General features: G+C 34.5%; 1 protein-coding gene across 2 annotated transcripts in view; it reads right to left on the reverse strand.

The window, feature by feature from the left end:
- Nucleotides 1–433: 433 nt before the first annotated feature.
- Nucleotides 434–26,904, reverse strand: part of PRKAA2 (protein kinase AMP-activated catalytic subunit alpha 2) — a 70,899-nt gene continuing 44,428 nt past the window's right edge. For both annotated transcript variants that reach the window (XM_081308918.1, XM_081308919.1), the window contains exons 3-9: nucleotides 20,286–20,379; nucleotides 19,588–19,732; nucleotides 18,294–18,381; nucleotides 16,057–16,281; nucleotides 10,417–10,921; nucleotides 8,504–8,630; nucleotides 434–7,717 (exon numbers count right to left, since the gene is read on the reverse strand). In XM_081308918.1, the coding sequence (XP_081165044.1) occupies nucleotides 7,479–7,717; nucleotides 8,504–8,630; nucleotides 10,417–10,921; nucleotides 16,057–16,281; nucleotides 18,294–18,381; nucleotides 19,588–19,732; nucleotides 20,286–20,379 (1,423 nt within the window). In that variant the 3' untranslated portion in view covers nucleotides 434–7,478. The remainder of the gene's footprint in view (nucleotides 7,718–8,503; nucleotides 8,631–10,416; nucleotides 10,922–16,056; nucleotides 16,282–18,293; nucleotides 18,382–19,587; nucleotides 19,733–20,285; nucleotides 20,380–26,904) is intronic.

The raw sequence follows: 26,904 nt of genomic DNA on the forward strand, positions 1-26,904 counted from the left end.
ATGAGTCATAAACAATCTTTCTCTAAAATAGCTTATTCAGTATTAGCTGAAATGAAGAATATTAGCTTAATGACTGAACAGAAACAAAAACAATTTTCAAATTAACCGTGACTTTAATTTGATTTTGTGGAAAAAGCTTATAAGCAATTAGGCTGCTTTTCCTTATGTTTGTTGCCTATGAGTTGGTTCTACCAAGAGAACCTGTATCTATGAAATGCAGTGTAATTCAAGACATCTTTTCACGTGGTTACTGGAAAACAAATCCTTCTCACAGATCATATAACTCTCACAAAAAAAATATTTAGCAAACAAAACTGAAATTTGAATATGCCATTATTAAAATACATAAGCACTGGAAATCTAGTATTGGTTTTCCCTCTGAAACCAGTGGTCCCAATTTCAATAGTTTAAATTTTTTTTGAATAGAGATGTAGTCCAGTGCTCCAGTGGGTTAAGGTATCAGCCTATGGATTTAGTTTCCTAAGATAGGCTGAGAAAGAAAAAACACATGATATTCTTAAAAAAAAAAAAAAAAAGATACAATTACTATCCAATTGTACATAATATTATGATTGTCATGGACATAAATAACCTAAAAGCTATCAACTTTCAGTTTTATTTGCTGTACTCAAAATTCACTATATAACATTTTAGCATACATGATAAAGAACACAACCATTCTTCTTAACAGTATCAAGGTATTATCCTTTGAGTTTACAGTTCTATAATAACTTCACATTAAATACTCAAAACATTGTACAACATAGATGTTTGTGAACAGTCTTAACAGAATGTTGTATTTTGATACATTAAGGCAGCTTCAGCTGACATTAAGAAGTTCCGAATATTATTTGTTGAAACAATAAACAAGTTTGATATTTAAATATCTGATGTTTCCAAGAAACTTTAAATGTCTCAAAATAAGAACACCATAATTTGTGAAACTGTGGTCTGAAACATTCTTAGCACTATGTTCTTATCACATAAAACTTACCTAAAAATCAGGATACTCATCAGTATCAAAGGTATCTATAAAAAGAAGGGATTTACATTAAATACGGGGATATAAACCTTGCATTTAAACAAGGACCTTGAAATGATTTCTCACACACATCTGTGAGGTAGGTTATCATCCATATTTTGTACAAGAGACGAGTAAGTGAGGTCATGCAACTTGTGCTGCTATAGCAGCCAAAAGGAGAATCAGATTCCAATTAGATTTTGTCCTTAGCTCTGTATTCTTTCTTTCCTATACAAACTTGCAAAATACAAAGACTACTTAACTTTGCATTCATTTTAAAAAACATGAGAAGGCAGCCAAATATTTACTAAAGTGACTTTAAAAAGTGAAACAACATAAAAAAAGAAACAGAAAACACAGTTAGTGAACAACTTCTGATAGTGTGAGGTTTGGCCAAACAAACTTGAAAACAGACAGGCAGAACTAATTAAGATTGTCTGTGGAGGCTAGATCTAAACAGAAATGAGAGGGATCAGAGAAAAAGAAATTACAGCTCAAACAACTTTACTATTACTGTTTCTGTAACATGAGAGAGAAGGCACAATTTAGTGTTTGTTTTTATAACAGGATGTTTTTCTTTCCCATTTTAGGAAAATGTCATCTATTTAGAAAAGTGGCCTTTTGGGGGGTAACAAAACATACTTAAAAGGGAATTTTAACTGTGAAAATTAGATTAGCAGAAAAAAATTAACCATGCAATTCTTGCCTAGAATATTTTTGTTCCTCGTTGAAATTTTAAATTAACTCGAAGTAGGAAACCTTGAATTAAAAAAGAAAACACTGTATAAAGCTTGTCAAAACTCTATGTACAAGTTCAAAAATTTTTCATGCCAGGATATTCCAAATACTTAATACTTTTTTCCTGGAAGAAGTGCTCTATTCTAGGATTTCCTTAATTGCACTTTAAACATAATTGAAATTTACCTACCCTGCTTGTTCAAATAATCATGAATAACTTTTATAAAATCTAAACTGTTTTAGATATAAACTATAGTTACCAAAAGTTCCATACACAATCAAGGCTGCAGACTGGCATTGCTGTGCAAGGCTGGCAGTAAACATTAACATTGGCTTGGGAAATTAATACAGCACCACAGTCTGATAACTTCTAGACTTAATCTGATTCTTATCAGGTTATGGCTGAAGAAGTTTAATTAAAACTTACTCCAGTCTAGACTGTGGGTCCTGGTCTTTGTTCTGTTACTATTCAGTGGCATCAAATGCATCACACATACATGTGGGAAAGACTAGTAAGGATGCCAGCAACTTGTCTAGTTAGGTTTACATACATTTTAAAGCTCATCAAACTCAAGTTCAAAGTTTTAAAAGGTTTGGGAGAATATCAAGCCAATTACAATTAGGTAATTTCTGTTCATGAATATCATCTAATATGCATACAACATGAAAAATTACTATCCTCTATGTGAAATTTAGAGAAGGCTAATTCAGGAAACAGTCAAAACTGATGATAAATTAGAAATGGACTAAGGCTAGTTTTTGTTTCTCTTTTTTTCTTTTCAGAGACTGTGCTATCAGAATCACATAAATAAAATTATATGAAGAATTATGTCACAAAGTTTCTTCAGTAACTTTTTAAGCACCCTCAACTTAGAAGTTCCTACAAAAATCGATATGCTAATCATAAATAGTTCAAAAAATTATACCTAATTGGTATAATCAATATAATTAGGAAACATTTAGTTAATCCTACTTTATGTCAGTCTAAGAATGGAAAGCAATACATTTGTGTTTATTTTTATTTTTTGACTACTCAGATGTTTCATTAATTCAACTGTTCTGCCCAGAGAAAAAATGGTATAGTCTGATCACCACTGAATACTCGTATAGCCTTAAAGGCTTATTAAGAGCTCTCTAGCCCCGCTTCTTCATCTGGAGAGTGGTAACATAATACACTTTTTCTGGTAACTTCACAAAATTACTGTAATAGTTAACAAATAGGGAGGGTCCCTTGATCTAAAACTTACTACAGAAATGTATGAAATACTTCCATCACTACGAATTAGTAATCTTTTGCTTTATGCCAAGTAGACTTGATATTTAACCTGTCTGGTTTTCTGAATGATTTTTACTATTTGTATATGAGAGGGCATCTGTATTTAGAAAAATATTCAAGTATATGCCATCAAATGCCTCACCAAACCAAAGTTGAACTTTCAAACTAGTATAAAACTCTAAATATATAAAAAAGTGAACACCAATGCAAATCATACGAAAAGTAGAAAAAGCAGACTTTTAAAGCTCCAAAATACCCTAAAGGTCTTTCCTCTATCCCTCCCATTTGGGGGTCATAAAAATGAGGTCCAATGCAGGACGCAACTTACCAATAGATTGCACATATCCCTCATGCAGAGTTTTTAACAGTCTCTGAGAACTGCTATTAAATAACATTCCTTTTTTATTTTAAAGTCACTGGATGACAGGAGGACCAGGCAAAAATGTCAGATGCCTGAAATGGTATCTTTAAAAACAAAAACAAAAATACAAAATTGTGAATGTGTCTAGCATTTAAATACTGGGATTTCATAGATATTAATGGGATTTAAATTATTAACCAGTGAATGGACAAAAATATAGTGTCTGTGGTAGGTATCTTCTAGGCTTCTACATCGTATAAATAGGTGTGGTGCTTACATTAACTCAGTATACTGCACATTAGCAGAAGCAACAGATAAAGTAGTCCAAAAATTTGTAATGGTTATGATTACTTTCTAAATTATGTCTCCTTTAATTCTAAAAATGGGTATTCCCTGAGTACAAATTGGCTAGGGAATAAGAGAAAGCAAAACCAGAATTATGTAACCATTCTTGAAAACCTATTTTCAGAAAATGGAGAATTGTCTGTGCTATAAATAGCTAAAAACTATTAATTCTGATTAATTTCGGAACTAGTCTCTTTATAGATGACTAGTACCAAAGAATGCAAACACTAGAGACTACAAAGTGTCTCTTAAAAGATCAAAACAAACACCCAACATGTAAATGTTTTGCCTCCCTCCCTCCACAAATATTCAATTTGAGACAGTAACTGTTTTTTACACTGAAGACAATAGGAATTAGCTTTAAAAACAAGCATCCTAAATAAAAGTATTCAGAAAATATTCACTGACTAAACATTTGAAAGAATTAATGATACTGACTCATTGCCCACAGAGTCAAAAGCATGAATCAGTGGCCTTAAGTCTTTTACATGAGTAATCTTATTTAAGGTTTTTCAGTCATCTATTATTACAAAATCTAATTAAGAAAATCAACACGCTACAAAACAAGTTGTAGACATAAAAATTCTTAGTCCACAATTCACTCAAGATGAACATGTCTGCAAGTTTAAAAAAAAAAATGATTCTCAATTTGAATGAGGTTCTCCTGGATAACTGGTAAGGGGGAAAGAAGTGCTATCAATTTCATTCTTAACTATCCTGATTATGGCAACCTGGGACAATAATTTTCCTGAAAAAGTATTTTCCAAATTTTCCTTTCCTTATGGAATAAATTTTTAAAGTAGCAAGTTAATTTGGGCAAAGCAGGGTTAAACCAAACTATATTATATTTTTTCCTTTTTTCATAGAAGGAAAAGACTTCAATGGTCATATCCCATTGTCATCCTAATGGAGGGAGGTGCATGCAGTATTCTCCAAACTTACCCCACAGAATCTCTTATTCTTTAGGAAATGTTCTAGAACCACATGGAGTCCATTTCCATGGCACAGCCTAGGCTTTCCTATAATCTAAAAATAGAAGTTCTCCCCAGGATCTTAACCAGAGGAAACTGCTCTTAGCCCAGGCCCACATACCACATCCACAGTTAACCAATTTACAAGATTGAGACAGGAATTGAGGATTAGCAACAGATTCTTTCCTTCTCTATGCCCATGACCAACAAAAAGCCTATGACAACATTCTATTACCTTTCATTCAGTGTCCTGAAATCTCTCTGAAAATCAATTTATTATAACACCTAGATTTGTTTTTAAAACTGTGCAGAAAAGAACCAAAACTATGATCCTCAGATTCCCCCTAAAATTCAACTATCCAATTGTGGATTTTCATAAATATTGGCAAGAATGAGAAAACAGTAAATAAATTTTAACTCTCAAAGAAAATTCTCATCATCCATATAAGGTAATTTTGATATGAAAAAAGTGTCTCACGTCTGATTGTATTAGACTAAAGAAGCAACAGTGCCACTAGATTCCTTCCTACGTTTTTTTGCTTATAAAATTGTTGTTTAATTAGGCAAATATTATGAAGTGGACTTGCTTTTCCCAACAGAGGCACATGCATATTGGGAAAAGTCAAAATTACGCCATACTGATAATGCACATCACACTTAAATAGCAGGACTACTTATCCTCACAACTAATAAAAAAATTACCCTTTGGTGCCACAAGATGGCAGTCTTTCAAAGGTTTAGACCTTAAGCTATCTCAAACTGCAACCCTATGGTCTTTCCCAAATCAGTGAACAAGGATTCCATATAAAGAAGTTGGACTTGCAAATTATTTAACACCATTTTTTAAAAAAAATCTACAAAACAGTTTGATGTGACGCCCCTGAAATTCATGAATCAAAAGGTTAAAGATACAGACATACTTGAGAAACTTGATCTAGCATTCTCATTTGCTTCTTGATAGAAAACATTATTTTGGCAAAGAGAAACCTGTCAAAGCAATGTCATTTTTTTGTTTTGTTTTGTTTTCAAGAGCTCAATATTTTTAGGGCATGCCAGGCAAAATGATATTGTTAATTACAACATAAATACAATAAATGAATAAATAGAAAATTAGATAAATTACGCATTCTGCTGTCATATATAACAAATTAGAATAAAAATTAAAAAATTAAATATCTTTACTAAAACAAAATATTATCAATATCCTAGTATCTATCCTGCTATATATAGTTTTTCCTTTAATCTTAAAAAAATTTTGCAAAGCAAAACAAACAAAATCTGGTTTTCGATTAAAAGAACTGTTATGTGAATACATATATGTAATATATGTAAACAACACATATATTTTTTCAGGAAAGACTACTTAAGGCTTCCCTGCCTCATCAGTGAAGGTCATAGCCTATTAAACTTTGGAAGCACACAAAAGCCTTTAGGGCTAGAATAGTATTTTTGATCTGAATGGCTAGCAACCAAAAAAGGGAACCAAAAAAAGATTCAGCTGAATCAATCAGCCACTGAAGATGAAAAAATGAACAAAGATAATGGTTATTGGGGAAGGTGGAGGAAGGTGGTACCATCAATAACAAACTTTAACTCCAAGTGAAGATTTAGTACCATGAGATGCAATAGGACTCTAACCTTTTACTCCTACTCACCCAACCCTGTCCCCCAAACACACAAAATAAAAGATCAGAATTCTTTTTTAAGGGATTGCTGATATTCTGCTTTGCTTCATTTAACTGTCTACTATTTTATCGTTCTTGATTAAATGCAAAAATAAATAGATAAAAAGAATTTGAGAAAGGTAGGCCTTGAGCACATATTTTAAAATTACATAAATTTATGGAAAAGATTAATTATTTCAAGTCCAGATATCCCAATGCTAAGCTGAACCTTGAAGGCTCTTAAGATAAACATTATCATTCAGGGAAATCTCAAAGATAAAGCCCTGGGATAGTCAAAACTGTTTTTAAGGAACCTGGAGATTATGAGTACCTTTTAGAGACCACAGACCTTCTGGTGAGTACTAAGCAGTGTTTGCAAAAACTGTTCAAAGAACTTGGTTTCTGGAATTTTCAGAGCAGGCTTTTAAGATTCCAACCTGTAAATAATTTGGGGGTTTTTTTGTTACTGGGATTGAACCCAGGGGCACTTAACCACTGAGGCATAACCCTACTCTTTTTTAACACAGGGTCTTGCAAATTTGCTTAGTGCCTTACTAAATTACAAGGGCTGGCTTTGAACCTGTGATCCTCCTGCCTCAGTGTCCCAAGCTGCTGGGAATATAGATGTGCACCACTGCACCCAGCTAATATCTTACTAATGGCCGTTTAATTTTTTAATAATTTTGTGCAAGAAAACTGAGACCATAAACAGCTCAAAGCTGTGAAATTTAGGAAGTAAAATGGATTTATCTATGTTAGTGAAGCCAGATGCTGTTGCAAATCACTCTTAGACAGTTCATCAGTGAGGTGTGTTCATCTTATGAAGTGAATTCACAACTATAAATTAACAATCTTCATCAACATTCACCCATTAACAATACTGCCTATGTGAATTTAACATAGGTACAATAGAATTACAGAGTTCTAAAAGTAAAGGTCAGACTTCTTTGTTTTCAGTAATTTCTATGGCATTGCAAATCTGCTGTAAATATTCATGTTTTTCAATCAATATTGCAAAGTGTGATATCCAGAAGATAATAATTTAAAGAATGTATCTGATTTTCACAGTGCAGTAACAGAAAGATAAAAATCAGGGAGATCATCAACGGGCTAAAGTAGTGATCAGACTGGCACACATTTCAAAAAAATCCATGGTGTGACTGCCCAGGCGAGGGGAAACTGAAGACAATGTGCTTCCGGTCAAAGAGCCAGTGAGAGAGCCAGAAAGTGAATGGCTTTCTATAGTCGTAGAATCAAAGCTGGATCTTGGTCTGTGTAAGCCAGCAGCAGAACAGGAACGCTGAGGTGTTGAGGAACCAGATCTCTGCTCCACCACCTCATCTGAAACGGATCAAAGAAAAGCAATTGATATGAGAGGTCTATTTGCCTGAGTCCTTCCTATAAAGTTGTTATACTCAGAATAGTAAGTAAACCCCTCTGAACAAGGGCAACTTAGAAATGAATGTTATAAGTCAGGCAAGGTGGTACACGCCTATAATCGAAGCAGCTCAGGAGACTAGGGCAAAAGGATGGCAAGTTTGATGCAAGCCTCAGCAACTTAGTGAGACCATCTCAAAATAAAAAATAAAAATGGTTCAGGATATAGCTAAGTGGTAAAGCACCAAGAGTTCAATCCCCAGCATGAAAAAAAAAAAGAAAGAAAAAGAAAACAAAAAAAGAAAAAGAAAAGAAAAGAAAGAAAAAGAAATGAATGTCATATTTCGGTGTGTTAGGAACAGAGAAAGTAATGCCTTTTTCCTCCCACAACCAAAACATACATCACTAATCCCAACATTTCACCAAACATGGCCTCTAAATCCTTCTCAACAGAGTGCCCAGATTAAAACTGAAATGAAATTGATGTCTCTACCCAGGAAGAAAATATTTCATTAGCAATATGTTTTCTTCTAGCACATTAACAAAAAATAAGTAAATAATAATATAAATATAGGTATATATATATATATAAAATATATATGAATGTATATCTCCTCTCACATTTTGATTGACTCTAGATTACTTAAATCTAATAAATGACTACTCACCATGTCTTAGAGATGATTTTTAACACCTGGCCAACTAGTGCCAAGTTTGATTTCTGATCTCATGGCTACATAGTCTCCTTACCATCAATGCTTTTAAAATCCAAAAGATAGCTCCTATTATCAACCAGGTAAAGCTGTAAGCTCATTTTCACATAATTGCCAGTCACTGGATTTTTTCTTCTTACACGAAGATGGTATGCATTCACTACCTAAAACAGGAAATCAGTAAAAAGTAAAAAAAAAAATTCTTATTGAAAATAACAATAATGGCAAGAATGAAAAGAATGTCAAAAACAAATAATTGATGGGGTGGGTAAGAAAGACATTACTGAATAATACATTTTTTAACATTATAGGAGTTTAGTATTTATTTAATTCACACTAACAGCAGCATTTACATTTAGCAATTACAACTTAAAGAAAACTCAGATTATATAGTTCAGCTTATACATCCATTCTGAAGCATCAATCATTATCTTGGTTACCCAGCCTCTGCTTCAATACTTTTACTGATGAATATGGAGCCAAAGGAATAAAGGGGAGCTAACATGTTAATGGCTTACATTAGGTTCTGTCACAAAATTCAGGATCACAATAATGCTGCAAAGAAGATACTGTTTGCTTTTTAAAGATAAGAAAACTGTAGCTCTGATACAGAAGATTCTGGGTTTTAAAAAATATCTAGCATATGAGTTTCAAAATTTTTTCAACAAGAAATGTTAAAGACATTTATGCTGGGTGTGGTGGCACATGCCTAAAATCCCAGCAGCTTAGGAGGTTTAGGCAGAAGGATGGCAAGTTCAAAGCCAGCCTCAGCAACTGAGTGAGAGCCTGTCTCTAAATAAAAAATTAAAAAGGGCTGGGAATGTGCCTAAACGTTCTAACTAAAAATGTGGTTAAACCCACCTTGGTTCAATCCCTAATACCAAAGAAAAAAAGAAGTTTTAAAGACATTAGCATCTTTTTTAACTAAATAAACTGCTTTAGAAAAAGGACATTTATGTTTAGTCTTAAGAAATATTATTTCATTTATTCATGTACAAATAATGAAATGAAAGTAACTGATTTATTCAAGCATGTTAAATGAGTATTTACATCATAAACTTGAATGCTTTTCTTCTTCCTTTAAAAAAAAAAGGTTCAAAGTTCTCAAGAAAAGAACAAGAGTGAAAGGAATATCTAAAATGAAAAGTACTTTTTTTTTTTCTCGGTACTAAGGATTAAACCCTGAGGTGCTTAACCATACCCCCAGTCCTTTTTAAAATTTATTTAGAAATAAGGTCTCACTGAGTTGCTTAGGCTGCCTCTGAACTTTTGATCCTCCTGCCTCAACCTCCTGAGCTGCTGGGATCACAGGCCCCCCTCACATATATTCCAATAGATTTGAAATGAAATAAAGCACTAATTTTAAAAGAAAGTAAAACTGGGTGATAGTAAGAAAAATATGCCATAACTAAGGATTAAAAGAACCAAATAAGAGAGTTTCTCAACTAGAAGAAAAGTAATTGTTGCTGAATAAATGTATCCTGATGGCATGATTAACACTGACTGTTAGCTGTCACTGGCACTCACCTCCACTACCCTTAAAACAAACAAACAAACAAACAAACAAAAGATAAGAAAAAAGCCAAGTCTTCCTAAAACAAGAGAGAAAAAAGTGACAACATTATCTTTGAAGACTCAGGGATTTTTGTTGCTATGAAGCATCTAAAACAGGTGGGCTATTTTTCAGATAATGTCAAATTGATTACTTTTTGTTTGTTAGACAAAAATACTATTCTATAATTCCAAAATACCTAAATTCAACAGCTCTTCATTCTTATAGAAATTTGTTTTGCTTTGAATGTACATGTTGTAATACTGAGAAGAATCAAGCACAGTAACTTATATTTAAATCAAAAATAACTTTATATGGACCTTACTACTCACCTGCTCAGACCATTTGGTATACAGCAAGACAGCTTCTACAAATGACCTTAATGCACAATTTCCTACCTTCCATTCAAAATCCAGCTGCTTCATAGCCCGGTAAACTTCAGCCATAATGTCATATGGTTTGCTCTGGCTTCTGATTCCAAGATGCCACTTAGCTTTTTTCACAGCTAAAGACTTGGGCTTAGTCGTATTCAGTGCATCCAATGGACATCTTGCTTTGGGACTGTCTGCTATAAGAGGTGGCATTCTTTCTGGATGAGGTTTCAGGCCTGGGGGAATATGCATGGCACTATCATCCATAAAAGAACCAGTTGGAGGGCTAGAGGCGAGGTAGAACTCACTGGCTTGGTTCATTATTCTCCGATTGTCAATGATAAGATGATATGCCACTGCAAGCTGGTCTTGAGGGTCACCACTATATAAACTGTTCATTACTTCTGATTCTGTACACTCAAATTTTTCACATACTTCTTTCACAGCCTCATCATCAATAACGTTAGCATCATAAGAGGGGTCTTCAGGAAATAAGTAATTGGGCAAATCTTGTTTAAACCATTCATGCTCTCTAGAAAAAAAGAACAAAACACCACAATACACTATTGTAAGAAAGAACATGCTTTGGCAAGTTCCAAATAACTCAGATATGGGGCAATACAATATAGTAGATGCCCACCTCTGCCACTTACTAGCTATGTAATCCTGGGCAAGCTAATTAATTCTACCTTTGAATAACTACAGTTACTCAGACCTGGGAATTAGGCTGATGTTTTCTTGAAAATGATCAATGTGACCACATTACTTTGAGGAAACAACTAGCAATATTTTTTGCCACTGATAAAATACGAGTTTTCAAGGGAAAATTTAGAATTAAGTAATAATTTATATCTTTTTCTATGAATGTGAAAGTTTTCCAATATCTAAAGATGTTCTGATGAGGTCAGTATCAACAATAATGACTTTTTTTGTGTGTGTGGTGCTGAAGATGGAACCCAGCTCAGTTTAACATGCTAAATATTGATAGATATACACTATATTTTTTAAGAAATCAACTTCTTTGAGGTCCTTAATAATCTTTAGGAATGGAAAGAGATATTAAAACTAAATAGTTTGAGAACCACTCTCCTAAATCATTTTTTCACACTCTGGGCCTTTGCACCTGGCATTAGTATTGTCCTCCTAGGTTATCACATCCTTTTCACCTAACACACTCTCAAGACTATTTAAGCACTGCTACATATTAGAACTGGGTACCCCTTAGGTTAAAATCAGATCAATATACATTTTGATTGAATGTTTTCTATTTCACTGATTATTTATGAACATTTACTGAGGACAAACTATAAACAAGAAGACACATTCCTCCAGGCAGATTGTATGCTAGCTGATACATATTAAACAAGTATTCATAAGAATAAATATAGAGTTACAAATACATACAAGTATGTAAATCCTGTGATCAAGATTGAGGGTGGAAAAGCAGAGAACAAAATGAGAGCATATAATTCAGAATGGGAGGCAGAGATAAAGGAAGCTGCTCTCTGAGTAACATTTAAGCAAACACTAGAATGGTCAGAAGTCAACTAAACAAAGAGTTGGGAGGCAGGTATTCCCAGAGAAGAAACAGTCTACACAAAGACCTTGAGACAAGAAAGAGGTCTAACATGCTCCAGGAACTGAACTAGCCCAATATCATGAGAACATAGTGATGGGATGGAGCAGTAAAAGAAATCAGGTATTCTTGAGAGTTGTAGCAAAAGTTGCCAAAAATTAACATTTTCATAATTCTGAAAATTGCAGAATTTCATAATTTTGCACAATATGATAAGTCTTTATTCAAGAAAAATGACTGAACCTCAGCAAGAAAAGTGTGACATATGGCTTTTTAAGATGCCCTATCTTCATCTCCTTTCTCTAGCTACGTAGTAGATTTAAAAACCAAGAGTCCACAATCACATAGCTGAGAAAACCAACAGTGTTAAAAACCACAGGATGAGATAGACAGAAGAGCAAAGCAGGTTCAGAACTCTCCAAAGTCCTACCCCATGAGAACTGTCATTATATTACACAGCTAGCAATTCCCTGGAAACCTCCACTGATAGGCCTTGCTTTATTTATTTTTTTTATTGGTTGTTCACAACATTACAAAGCTCTTGACATATCATATTTCATACATTAGAATCAAGTGGGTTATGAACTCCCATTTTTACCCCAAATACAGATTGCAGAATCACATCGGTTACACATCCACATTTTTACATACTGCCATATTAGTGACTGTTGTATTCTGCTACCTTTCCTATCCTCTACTATCCCCCCTCCCCTCCCCTCCCATCTTCTCTCTCTACCCCATCGACTGTAATTCATTTCCCTCCATGTTTATTATCCTGTTCCCCTCACAACCTCTTATATGTAATTTTGTATAACAATGAGGGTCTCCCTCCATTTCCATGCAATTTCCCTTTTTTCTCCCTTTCCCTCCCATCTCATGTCTCTGTTTAATGTTAATCTTTTCTTCCTGCTCTTCCTCCCTGCTCTGTTCTTAGTTGCTCTCATTATATCAAAGAAGACATTTGGTACTTGTTTTTTAGGGATTGGCTAGCTTCACTAAGCATAATCTGCTCTAGTGCCATCCATTTCCCTGCAAATTCCATGATTTTGTCATTTTTTAGTGCTGCGTAATACTCCATGGTGTATGAATGCCACATTTTTTTTTACCCATTCATCTATTGAAGGGCATCTGGGTTGATTCCAGTCTAGCTATTGTGAATTGTGCTGCTATGAACATCGATGTGGCAGTATCCCTGTAGTGCGCTCTTTTAAGGTCTTCAGGGAATAGTCCGAGAAGGGCAATAGCTAGGTCAAATGGTGGTTCCATTCCCAGCTTTCCCAGGAATCTCCATACTGCTTTCCAAATTGGCCGCACCAATTTGCAGTCCCACCAGCAATGTACAAGAGTACCCTTTTCCCCACATCCTTGCCAGCACTCGTTGTTGTTTGACTTCATAATGGCTGCCAATCTTACTGGGGTGAGATGGCTTTATTTGACAGGAATCAGAGCTCACTCACTGCAAACAATCTTCTCCCAGGGCATTCATCAAAAACAGTCAACAGCAACTGTTTAATATCCCATCTGTCTGAAGCAGCAATAAAAGATGCATAACCAAGAAGCTGACCCAAAAACTTAAGAAGGAAAATCTTCCAAAGGGGTCTTTTAAAAACTTTCATATGTTCCTGGGATTTAAGGTTTCCTTAAATCCCAGGAACACATATGCAGGGGTGTGCGCATGCCCAAGAAATAACTGAGAAGGCTCTAATTTCTCATCACTGGCCAACTTTGATGCTCTGCAAAGTAGATGACGGCTAAGATAAAGTGATAAACAACTGCCTGTCAGAGCACTGAAGATACACAGATAATTTCTCATCAAGGCTAAGGCTAGGGGACTTATTATTATTATTTTTAAATTTTTTATTTATATTTGACAGCGGAATGCATTACAATTCTTATTACACAATTCTTATTATATCACCAGTTTGTTGTTGTTGTTGTTGTTGTTTTCTTTTTTTTTAAGATGGGGTTTCACCATATTGTCCTGGTTGGTCTTAAACTCATGAGCACAAGTGAACCTCCTACATTAGCTTCCTAAGTAGCTGGGTGTGCCACCAAACCTAGCACAGATCACAGCATTTTAAGAAATCTGTCTAATCATTAGCGGACCATTTAGCTAACAAAGAAAGACTTCAGCAACCATACATGACAAAAAATACAGACTTTAAGAAATTAGGCCAGGAACAGTGTCGCACACCTGTAATCCCAACAGTTTGGGAGGCTGAGGCAAGAGGATTGTGAGCTTAAAGCCAGCCTCAGCAACTTAGTGAGGCCCTAAGCAACTCAGTGAGACCCTGTCTCTAACAAAATACAAAAAGGGGCAGGGATTGTGGCTCAGTAGGAATTGAGCCCCTGGGTTCAATTCCTAATACCAAAAAAAGAAAAAAATAAATTAGTTTAGGAAATCACTAAACAAATAAGAGCAGTGACAACAACAGCACAGAACAATTATAATAAAACTCTAGAAATAAAACCATAAAAACTAAAAACATGACCATACAAAATATGTATGTGAATGTTCAAAGCAGTATCAGACATAAAAAGCAAAAGGTGGAAACAACTCTACTGTCCATCAAATGATGAATAAACAAACTGAATACTGATCAAGGAAAAAAGGAATGAAGTACTGATACATGCTACACAATGGAAATACCTTGAAAATATTATGCTAAAACAAAGAAGTCAGACACAAAGGCCATAGAGTCTATGAATTCATGTATATGAAATGATCAGAATAGATATAAAGACAGAGAGTAAACTAGTGGCTGACACAGGCTAGGAGGAAAGGGAAATGGGAAGTGACGACTAGTGGTACAGTTTCTTTTGAGAGGGATAAAAGGCTCTAGAATTAGATAATGGTAACAATACAACTTTGTTAACATACTAAAAAAAAACAGTGAATTATGCATTTTAAAGGAATGGATTTGTAATAAGCAAATTATACCAATAAATTAATTCTTAAAAGTAGATAGAGAAAATCTAAAATTTTTATTTCAAATTCATTAAGTTAGTCAACAGAACATAAAATCTTTGCAAAAAGGTAAGCTGCCAATTTTCAAAGCCATACCTACAGCTTTTTAATTTTAGGAGCCAATTTCTAAATTAATCCTACCAATGTAAGTAAATATATATATATTTACTTACATATATATATATATATATATATATATATATATATTATATATGTTATATATTTGTAAACAAGCATGGATGAAATCTTATGTAAAAACAAAAACTCTCCAAAAAAAATAAATAAATAAAGGACAAGTCATCAGCAGAAGGCACTGACATATTCTGGTGCCTGTGCTATATAAAGGTCATACTCGTGGCAGCACCAGCAATTGCACTGTCCAAACTTTCTCATATATCCTTCACAGTAAACCCACTAGTAACTACTGGATTAAAAAACTTAGCAAAACTTTTTTATGCTCTATTCCATCAGTTGGATGTAAAATACATGAACCTCTCCCTATTTTTCCATTTGAAATTTCTTTAGGTACTTTCTGTACATATATTTCTAGGCCTTGCACCAACGTACACAGAAAGATGAGTAAGACACACTCTCCTCTAATGCAGTCATAATTTAAGAAAGGAGAAAGACACACCAACTAGATATAGTATGAGAATGAAATAATAAAGCACAAACCAAAGACTGACATCACAGAGGCGGAAGCCTGCCTGGGAGAATCAGAAGTGATTTTGTAAAGGAGGTAGCATGTGTGCAGAACCCTAAAGGGTGAATGGAAGGCTATCAAAAGCCATCAAGACAAAAAGCATAACAGGGACACAAAGGCAGAGAATCTGATATTTGAGGAACAAGAGCAAGTTCAACAAGTTCAAGCGGTAGTACAAGGACTGTGATGATAAAAACAGACAACAAGACTTCAGGAGAAGTGTCTTGTATGCTTTGCTATTTGAGCTAAAAAGTTTTGGCATCAATGTGAAATGTTTGAAAGATAAGTAACATGACAGGCTTGTGAAATAAGGTCAGTAAAATACTTAGAAAACATTTAAAGTCTAATTTTATAAAGCATGCAATTGGCTTCACTATTACTATAGAAGATGGGCAAAACAGGAACAAAAAGAATACTTACCTTATGTCTTTGATAGTTGCTCGTTTCAGGGGGTCAACCTGCAGCATGTGCATCAGCAGAGTAGCAACAGAACGATTAAGATACTCTGGAATATAAAACACACCCCCTCGGATCTTCTTAAACAATGTAGGTACATGCTCATCATCAAATGGGAGGGTGCCACAAAGAAGAGCATACAAGATAACACCACAGCTCCATATATCAACTTCAGGACCTGCATACAATCTAAAATAAGATGATAATACAAACCTGAAATGCAAGAATCATTTTCTCTCTCTTTTTTTTTTTTTTTTAGGATTTCACACATTCTAGGCAAGTGTTCTACTACTTGAATTACAATTTTAGTCCTTTTTCCCATTTTTATATACCTTACTTATATATTTATTTAATGCCAACTCAGTATATATTGATTTTCAAGATATTTAATGAAGTCCATGACTGCTTTGAACATTTATGTTGTTTTCCATAAGGAATAATTGGTTTGACCAATTACTATGCAAATTTGTCAAGAGGATATGATACTTTTCTTTATTTGACACAAATTCATTTAATTGTAATTTACCAATAAAAACTATAACATTTTCTACTTAATTTTTGAAGGAGACATCAAAGTATGTAACAAATTTGAAAAAGCAATACTTTGGTGTATAAGCTAATCTTTTCCCCTTATTAAAAAAAAAACAAAATGCATATATAATCAAAATTTTATCCCTTGCACACCTATATTGAACAATATCTGACAAATTAAAGTACCTAATCAGTACTATGTAAATTTACTGTCATATTGAGTACCTACTACCTTTCATTCTACTCACTTGCTAACTCACAGAATAAAGATCACCTGTGCTCCAGATAACCTATGTCTACAACAGACATCATTTCCATTTTTCCTCTCAGCTTTCTACATCATGAAAACTCTCCTGATAATATATTACCAATTCAATCTTGGATCTGAAGTAACAAAATAAATCTCTACAATTCTAATGAGAAGAATATAATGTTTCTATAAAAAATGCTGTCGCACAATTACATTATTTACTGTATTACCCAAACTCCTTGAAACATACATAAATGTTTGTGTCCCCCAAAAGTTTATATGCTGAAATTCTAACACCCAAAATGACAGTATTAGGAAGGGGGGACTTTGGAAGGAGATTAGGCCATGAGAATGAAGTCCTTATGAACTGGATTAACACCCTTAATAAAGAGATCACTCAGAAGATCTAGATCCCTTTTCCTTCTACCATGTGAGCTTATAGTAAAAAGACACTGTACTATAAGGAACAGACTCTAGCAGATACACAATCTTTCAGCTCCTTGTTCTTGGACTTCACAGTCTCCAGAAGTACAAGAAATATATTTCTGTTGTTTATAAGTCACTCTGTCTATGGTAGTACTCTGTTAGAGCAGCCCAAATGGACAAAGACACTCAATATCTGCTGCTAGCGATGACATCTTTTCAGTAATTCTGTTAATTTTTAAAATCAGACACTGACCACTGTAGAAAGATTTGACTTCACCATGGCAATCTGTATAAACATTACATAATGTACCAATGAATAAATTACTTGCGTAATTAATCTCCACTTGTATAATTTCATGAAACAATAATTTCCCTCAAAATTTCATTATTCCAAAGACAAAATACAAAACAATATTCTACAGACTTTAATTAAATATGTAAACTATTAAAGGACTGTATCTGATAAAGAATGACAAGAGGTTGCATTTAGCAAATTTTTACTCTTACTTGCCCTTTTCTGAAATAAAATACAGACATCACACTGATATTTGTTTCAGTCATTTTATTTATTTATTTATTTATTTATTTATTTATTTATTTATTTTAGGGGTCAATGGTTCTTTATTTTTTATTTATTTGTATGCAGTGCTGAGAATCGAACCCAGTGCCTCACACATGCTAGGTGAGTGCTCTACCACTGAACCACAACCCCAGCCCTGTTTCAGTTATTTTTAATGAAAAAAAAAACTTTATAAATACATTTATAACATCTACTTGAAACTTAAAAATTTTTAATATAACCATCCCCCTCAATAATTAAAAAAAATTGTTTCTACTGTGTTAAAAAATCTTATCTTGCAGGCTAGGAACTTAGCTCAGTTGGTGCAAGCACAGGGCTAAGGGTTCAATCCTAGCATCACAGAAGAAAAAAAAAATCCTATCTTCCAAAGAGAACCTATTATGATTAAATGATATCAGAATGATATATTATTACCTGCCTGAGATGACTTCAGGTGCTGCATAATTTGGAGATCCACAACTAGTTCGTAGAAATTCACCATCTGACATCATGTTGGATAATCCTGAAAATAAGAGCAATGTTTACTTGTTGCTAGTTTTTTAGGTATAGATAAAAATATAAAAACTTTCAAGTGTTTAATGTTCTATAAATTATACCTTTAATTATTAAAAAATAATGAAAAGCACTTGTTAAAAGTGGAAAGAAACATTTCAGAGTGCTTACATTGACCCCCAAAAAACTAAAGATATCATGTGAATGACAGGAGTTAAACTCCTTTCTAAATAAAAATGTTGATTCACTTCACAAATAAGGTTACTCCAAAGTATATTAGCATTTCTAAAAATAAAAGTACCAAAATATTATTTATCTGCTTCTACAGTTGAAAGAATAATATATAGGCTACTACTTTTTTAAACTATGCTTTTGAAAGCCATGGTTAAAAAATTTCAAAATCAGATAGTCTTCAATTCATAAGCAGATTATTTCCTAAAGCTTTTAACTGTAAAACTTTAATTCAACACAGAAAAAATAATCTATTGAACCTCAAATCTAGCTGAACTAAAAGAGTTTCATGATTTACAGAAGAAAGAGAAACAGTGAAACTAGTTTCCATGTTTATATTTAAGACAAGGCATAGAATAAAACTTAAAAAAGCAATACCAACCTTTGGCACCTTTCCATTTCTCTTTCCTTAAGATCTCTTGTCCTAACCATTTTCTCCAATATTCATAGTACTATGGCATCCTTTCCAAGCGTGCTTACCCCAAAACTTGTTTGGACCATAAAAATCACATTTATTTACCCTATAAAACTCCCATTTTCTCATTAAGTTGCTAGATATTACTGTAAGATCCATGCACTTCTCCTGGATCAATTCAGAGGACAATAAAACTTTTCTAAACTGTATGCAAATTTTCATGAGCCTGTTTATGGGCATTTATCAGGGAAAGTATCCATACTTTCATCATATTTTCAAACAAGTTTGGGACTCCCCTAACACAGTTATCATTTTCTTAGGAGAAAATGAAAATTGAAAAGATTTACCTTGACATATCCCTCTAACTAGTTTTCTGGAGGCTATCTGTAATTTTTAAGTATATTTAAATGAAAGGAACAACTTAATGTGGCGACTGCAACTAATCCCTTTTCATGGTACAAAATTTACAAGGCTGAAAGCGATCTCAGTTCTGTGAGGGTTGTTACTGATACAGGATTCCTCACTGACACAGGTGGCGATGCCTCTTTGAACAAGCCTGGAATTACACACCAAAATCAGCTATCTTGGCGTTCATATGTGCATCCAATAGCACATTCTCTGGTTTCAGGTCTCGATGAACAACCATATGCCTGTGACAATAATCCACTGCCGACAGAATCTGCTGAAACAGCCGCCTAGCTTCCATCTCTTCAACCTATCAAGTATAAAAGAAACTGCATTAAAAAATCTGGGACATCTACACAGTAGGAGTTTTAGTTTCATAATCAGTCTAAATCAAACTAAGCAGGATAACTAGATAATTCAATTCTCAACAATCAAACAAAATAAGTCAACCAAAAACTTGTCAAAGTTCAACCTATTATTCAATAAGTTTTGCTTTGCTGTGTGCAGTAAGGCAGAAGGTTTAATTTTCAATTAACATTAAATGTACACACATTTTGGAGAGTCATCAGTAAAACAACTTATGTGAAAGTGCTAAGAAAAGAAAAGAACTGATATTTCAACACAATTTTACAGAACAGACTTGGGAAAGCATATCAATCATTTTGGCAACTAAGTGGAATATATTACCCAAAATGAGTATACTGGAAGGTATACTTAAAGAAAATGTGTCTAATACTCTGTTTAGTTGTACATGTTTACAGAAGCAACTCAAACTCTGAAGATATCTTTGTGGTTGGCTATGTCTCAATACTTTACTCTTCTTTAATTTAAAGGCTTAATATACTAGATAGAATATTACTCACCCGACCATGTTTACAGATGTAATCAAATAATTCACCTCCAGACACATATTCCATTACCATAAAAAAATCTGTTGGAGTGCTGATCACCTGGTATCTATTATGTAAATGAAAAAAAAGTTGAATAAAAAATGTTATTTCTAACAAAATAAACTTAATATATCTGTTTTTACTACAATTTCATATTCCAGTATTTTATAATATTTTAAAATGGCAGCAAATTATATAATGTTATCAGAATAATCAGCATCATAAACTCAGAGCACTACACAAGCAGTCTACTTCCTGAGGCCCGCAGACTCCCCTTCAGAGTCTCCTTGTATGTTCACACGATCTTTAAAATCCTCCATTCCTCAACAATGTTGAGGAATTAATGTTGAGCATTAATTTTCAGGTAAGCAAAAATCTGTTTACAGTCAACAGAGATAATGTATAATGTATTTAAACATAAACAAGAAAATACTTGGATATAGAAAAGTATATTGCTGATACAATGAAAAAAATCACAAAGGGAATAAAATCATCCTTTCTTCAACAAATAAAAAGTCAATGCAATAAACAGAGGAAAGGGGAACTTATTAAAAGTAATCCAAGAAACATATTGACCAAATATATTGTCTAGACTCAAATTACTTATCAAACAATCAAGAAAGCCAGAATACTGACTGGAAGGTTAAGATTGCTAACTGCTTTCTTAGATGTGATAATAATTATTTATTTAAAATTTGATACTGAACAGTTTACAGATTAAATATAAAATGCTTGGGACCAGTCTCAAAATAATATGGTCTGGAGCAGATAAACAGCACACTTACTACTGCAGAAGACAAATGAAGAGTTACACAAGCTCATCACTTTACTTTTGGATATGCTTAAAAATTTCCATAATAAAAAACTCAATATATAAATGTGAATGGGTGCACACATGTGTGCGTGTATATATTTCTAGGCACTCAAAATAGGGAATATTAACAATAAAGAAACTTTATTTGCAAAAGAACTAAACAGACACTTATCAAAAGAAGAAATACAACTGGTTAACAAATACATGAAAAAATGTTCAATATCTCTAGCAATCAAGGAAATACAAATCAAAACTATACTGAAATTTCATCTCACTCTAGTTAGCACTGCAATTATTAAGAATACAAATAATAATAAGTACTGGAGAGGATGTGGGGGGAAAGGTATACTCATACACTATTCGTTGTTAGTGGGACTGCAAATTAGTGCAACCACTCAAAACACTACAAATTAAACCACCAGATGACCCACTCCTCAGTATATATTCAAAAGCTCTAAAATCAGCAGATTACTACAGGAATGCAGCCACATTGATATTTATAGCAGCACAATTCACAATAGCCAAGCTATGGAACCAACTCAGATGCCCTTCAACAGATCAATGGATAAAGAAAATATGGTATACACAATGGAGTATTACTCAGTCATAAAGAAAAATGAAATTATGTCATTTTCTGGAAAACGAATGGAACTGGAGACTATCATGCTAAGTGAAATAAAACACTCAGAAAGCCAAAGGTTGAATGGTTTCTCTAATATGTCAAAGCTAGTCCAAAATAAGGGGGAAAGAGAGAGGAAGGGAAGAGTGGGTAGATTCCATCAAAATAGAAGAAACATTGGTGAACTAGATGAAGGGGACTGAGGGGAAGAGAAGGAGAAATAAGTGTCTAGATAAGAACAGAACAGTGGAATAAGCCTGACCTAACATTCCTATGTAAATACAGGAACATACCACAGTGTTGTCTCACCCTATGTATCTCCACAAGACACTAAATACAAAGAAAAAGAACTAACAGTAAACAGCAGAAAGAACCAGGGTGAGGAAGGTGGGGAGGGAAAGGGGAGTACTGGGAACTGAATTGAAGCAAATTATATTTCATGCTCTTTGGTCAAAAGGAATCCTAACGTTATATATAACAAAATACACAAAAGGACACAAAAAACTAGATGAGACAGAAAACCAAATCTGAGCATGCCACAAAATATTCAAAATGAATTTGGGAGTAGGCATGAGAAAGAAGATTATATGACTGTACCTATGGAGAATCGCTTGGAATCGCTCAAGCCTAATGTGACACAGTCAATTTTTGGTAAATAAATTTTTAATATTTATCTCCCCATAAAACATACCAATTCTCTGTTAAAAATAGTGGTCTTTCAAATACCTGGTTTTACCATAAGAATAAACATGCATTATTGTCTAAAAAATAATAAGACTCGTGATTGATAAATAAACATACATAAACCCATCACCCAGACAAAAAGGCAGAACCCTGACAATATCGGCCCTCTAACCATACAGAGAGTTGCCTTCTGCAAGGTGATTTCTCCTCACCCAAAGAAGCCATCATCCTGAAGCCCTGCTCATCCTGACTTTGCTTTCTCTCTCTCTCTCTCTCTCTCTCTCTCTCTCTCTCTCTCTCTCTCTCTCTTAGAATTGAACCCAAGAATACTTAACCACTGAGCTACATTCCCAGAGCCCTGCCCCCCGACTATTTTTTTTTAAGAGAGAGAGAGAGAGAGAGAGAGAGAGGAGAATTCTTAATATTTATTTTTTTAGTTTTCGTCAGACACAACATCTTTGTTTTTATGTGGTGCTGAGGATCGAACCCGGGCCGCATGCATGCTAGGTGAGCGCGCTACCGCTTGAGCCTCATCCCCAGCCCCTGACTATTTTATTTTGAGACAGGGTCTCACTAAATTGCTGAGATTCTCAGCTAAATTGCCCAGGCTGGCCTCAAACTTGCAATCCTCCTGCCTCAGCCTCCCAAGTCACTAAGATTACAGGCATGCTCCATTGCACAAGCTTGCTTTCTCTTTCAAAGATAAATGTACCAATATGTATATTCCTTTTCTCTCTGCATAAATATATTACATATGCTTATGAACAATTCATATTCATGTTTTTATTTTAATTGTTCTTTGGCTTAAAAGGAGGAGTACACCATATGTAATATTTGGCAATTTACTTTACTGAATTTCATCTATATTATTTGCTAGAGTTATCAGATTTGACCATTGTACATTACCTTGTATTTATTCACTTACTGGTCTGTTACTATCCTATTTATTCATCTTCTACCACTAAATAGTATTTACATTATTTCTACAATTCTATTATTTGCTTCTTGTACAGGGAAGGATTTTCTATTGGTATATACTGGTGAGTGGAACTAAATCACAGTGCATATAAATGTTCCATTTTAGGACATGATGCCAACTGTTTTTTAGCAAAAGATTAGCAATGCTACAATCTCTATAAAGATTTATATAACCTCCATCACTTACAAAAATACCATAAGCATCTCTTCTTATGCAGTGCTTTCTTGTGTCTTCTGCCCATTTTTATTGGATTCATGGTGCTTTACTTTATTTATTTTAGAGAGAGAGAATTTTTTTTAATATTTATTTTTCAGCGGACACAACATCTTTGTATGTGGTGCTGAGGATCGAACCCGGGCCGCACGCATACCAGGCGAGCGCGCTACCGCTTGAGCCACATCCCCAGCCCCATTTACTTATTTATGTATGAAAATAAAGAATAAATTAATATTTCTATGAAAGTCTTGAGTATAAGATGTCTTGGTTACTAACTTTATAAAAGTATTTTTTTCATGAATTTGGCTTTTGTTTTTCTCTGTAAGTGGGTCTGCAAGTATCTCTAAAGGATGACTTTTTCAAATGTGTTCATGTACACAAGCACACGTGTATGCACAATATGCAATACTGTTACCAGGCATAAATTCAGAAAATCATGAGTGTCATCCAACATCCAATCAGAAGTCTTGATTAGCTTATAATGCTTTCACAGTTTTTTTTTTAATTGGGATCCAAATATAATCCATACATTGCAATTGGTTAAAAAGTCTCTCTTAATGTATAGTTTGATCCTCCAGCTGGGTTTTTTTTTTTTTTCTTACAGAAGAAAACACTTGGTTTGTCCTACAGAGGAATGCATAGTCTAAATTTTGCTGATCCATCCTTTCAGCCACATAATGCACAATTTCTAACTGTCTCCTAGATCTAGAGACCTGCTCAGAGTGGATTCATTTGCTTTAATTTCAAAGACTAGACCTCCAGCCAAAGACATAAAATATGTCTCTCTGAGATATCAGCACTTACTACTTATCAGAGATTTTTTTCATTAATTCAGATCAATTTAATAAAAGATTAAACTTGCAGAGTCCAGTAATAAACTACAATCTAAAGGAAACCCTCACTCAAAACCTCCTCCCTCAAGAACTCCCCTGTGTCTGAAGCGTAGGCCACCCTACAGCGTCACATGATGCTGCCCACCATGCTACAGTCTCAACCCATCTCCTTGATAATCCATTCTGACCTACTGTCTTCCCCCCCGCCACCCGTGCTACTGTTATCAACATTTGGGATGTAAATAATATTTTTTTTTAGGAGAGAGAGGGAGAGGGAGAGGGAGAGGGAGAGGAAGAGAGAGAGAGAGAGAGAGAGAGAGAGAGAGAGAGAGAGAGAGAGAGAGAGAGAGAGAATGAGAATGAGAATATATATCTTTTTTTTTTTTAAGGTGTAGATGGACACAACACAATGCCTTTATTTTTATGTGGTGCTGAGAATCGAACCTGGGTCCCGCCCATGCTAGGCGAGCAGTCTACCGCTGAGCCACAATCCCAGCCCTGTACATAACATTCATATAGAAGATCTGTCTCACAGATGGCCTCTCTGTTCCTTGACTTCTATTATGTTTTCGATATGAGGTGTCCTCCAAAGGCTCACAAGTGAGACAATGTAAGAAAGTTCAGAGATGAAGAGTTATGAGGGCCTTAACCTAATCAGTGCATTAATCCACTGGAATGAATTAACTGGTGATAACTATAGGCAGGGAGGGTGGGGCTGGAGGAGGTAGGTCACTGGAGGTGTGCCTTTAGGGTTTACATTTTGTCCCTGGTGAGCAGGGCTTGATCTCAGCTTCCTGTTTGCCAGGTCTTGAGCTTCCACCCTGATGTTCTGCCTCACTTCCAGGCCCAGAGCAACAGAGTAACCTTTCTACAGACTGAGACCTCTGAGCCTAATGAACTTTTCCTTCTCTAAAATTGCTCTTTTCAGGTCTTTTGTTCACAACAATGAAAAAGTTGACTAAACAACCTCCTCTTTTCTAACTGCTTTCATTCCAGAATACACAGCTAGTATCTCCATGGTCATAGATACTCTTTTCTTTTCTTTTTTTTAACCAGGGATTAAACTCAGGGGCATCGACCACTGAGCCACATCCCCAGCCCTATTTTGTCTCACTGAGTTGCTTAGTGCCTCACCATTGCTGAGGCTGGCTTTGAACTCAGGATCCTCCTGTCTCAGCTGCCTCAGCGCCTGACCTGCTGGGATTACAGGAGTGAGCACCACACCTGACACTCATGGTCATACGACTAAGTCCTCTAATTTTATACACTAATTCTAGCCCATCTTCTAAAGAACTCAGTTCCTACAATTAGTCACTCTTTCTCTTGCATCAACTTCTTCCTCTTAATCATTCCTTTTGACAAAAGAAACATTCGATAGTATCTCCCCCATCTTAAAAAAACAAATGCATTTAGATTCCACATTCTTTTCAAGTTCCAATCCTATTTTTTCTTATCCTGTCTATAGTAAACTATGTTCCCATCTTCATCTCATACTCTCTCTTAAACCATTCACGCCAGGCTTTGGACCTTACCATTCCAATAAACTGGTTCTTTTCAAAAACACTGGCAACCTCCACCTTGCCAGATCAAATAAGTCAATACTCGTTCTCATCTTACTCAATATTCAGCAGTAAAAGGAAGAGCAACAATCTCTCTTTCTTTTTGATAATCTCTTTCTTGAAATATTTTCTTGTTCGGCTTTAAGATTCTCTTACTTTTCCTCTAATGCCACAGACCATTCATTTTCATTTTCCTTTGCTGGTTTTCCCTCATATCCCAGACATGTTAGCCTTATAGTGCCCTAAAGCTTACTCCCTGGATTTCCTGTCTCTCTATACTTACGTTTTTGGTGATCTTATCCAATCTTATGATGTTAAATATTTTCTTTATTATCTATCTATGTCTATATCTCTATCTATATATAGAACTCAGATATTTAATAGTCCACTTATACGTCTACTAGGATATTTAATAAGCATCTCAATCCCAAAAAATCAAATCAAATAATTGATACCACCCCCCAACATTTCACCTCAAACCCGTTCCTCCTACAAACCTAGCAACTCTTATTTTCCTAGACCAGATTCCTTGGAGTTATCTTTGACTTCTCTCCCAACCTACATGTCACCTGTCAGTGAATGCTCTTGACTTGACCTTGAAAGTATAGAATATGCTTACTTCTCGCACAATGCCTCCATAAAACTCTATTCCAAGTCACTATCATTTTTTACCCATATTAGTACAACTGATTCCTAATTGGTTTCTTTATTTCAGCACTTCCCAGTTGTAATCTAAATGTAGGTCAGATCACATCACCTCTGACCAATATCTTCCAATGGCTTCCCATCTTATTCAAGAGTAAAAAGCCAAATATATTTGACAATATGGAATTTATTGTCTTCAACATCGTGTACATCCATAGGACTGGGATTCTAATCAGAATGAGA

The sequence above is a fragment of the Spermophilus citellus genome (assembly GCF_964194105.1).
Source record: "Spermophilus citellus genome assembly, chromosome: 9".
NCBI lineage: Eukaryota > Metazoa > Chordata > Mammalia > Rodentia > Sciuridae > Spermophilus > Spermophilus citellus.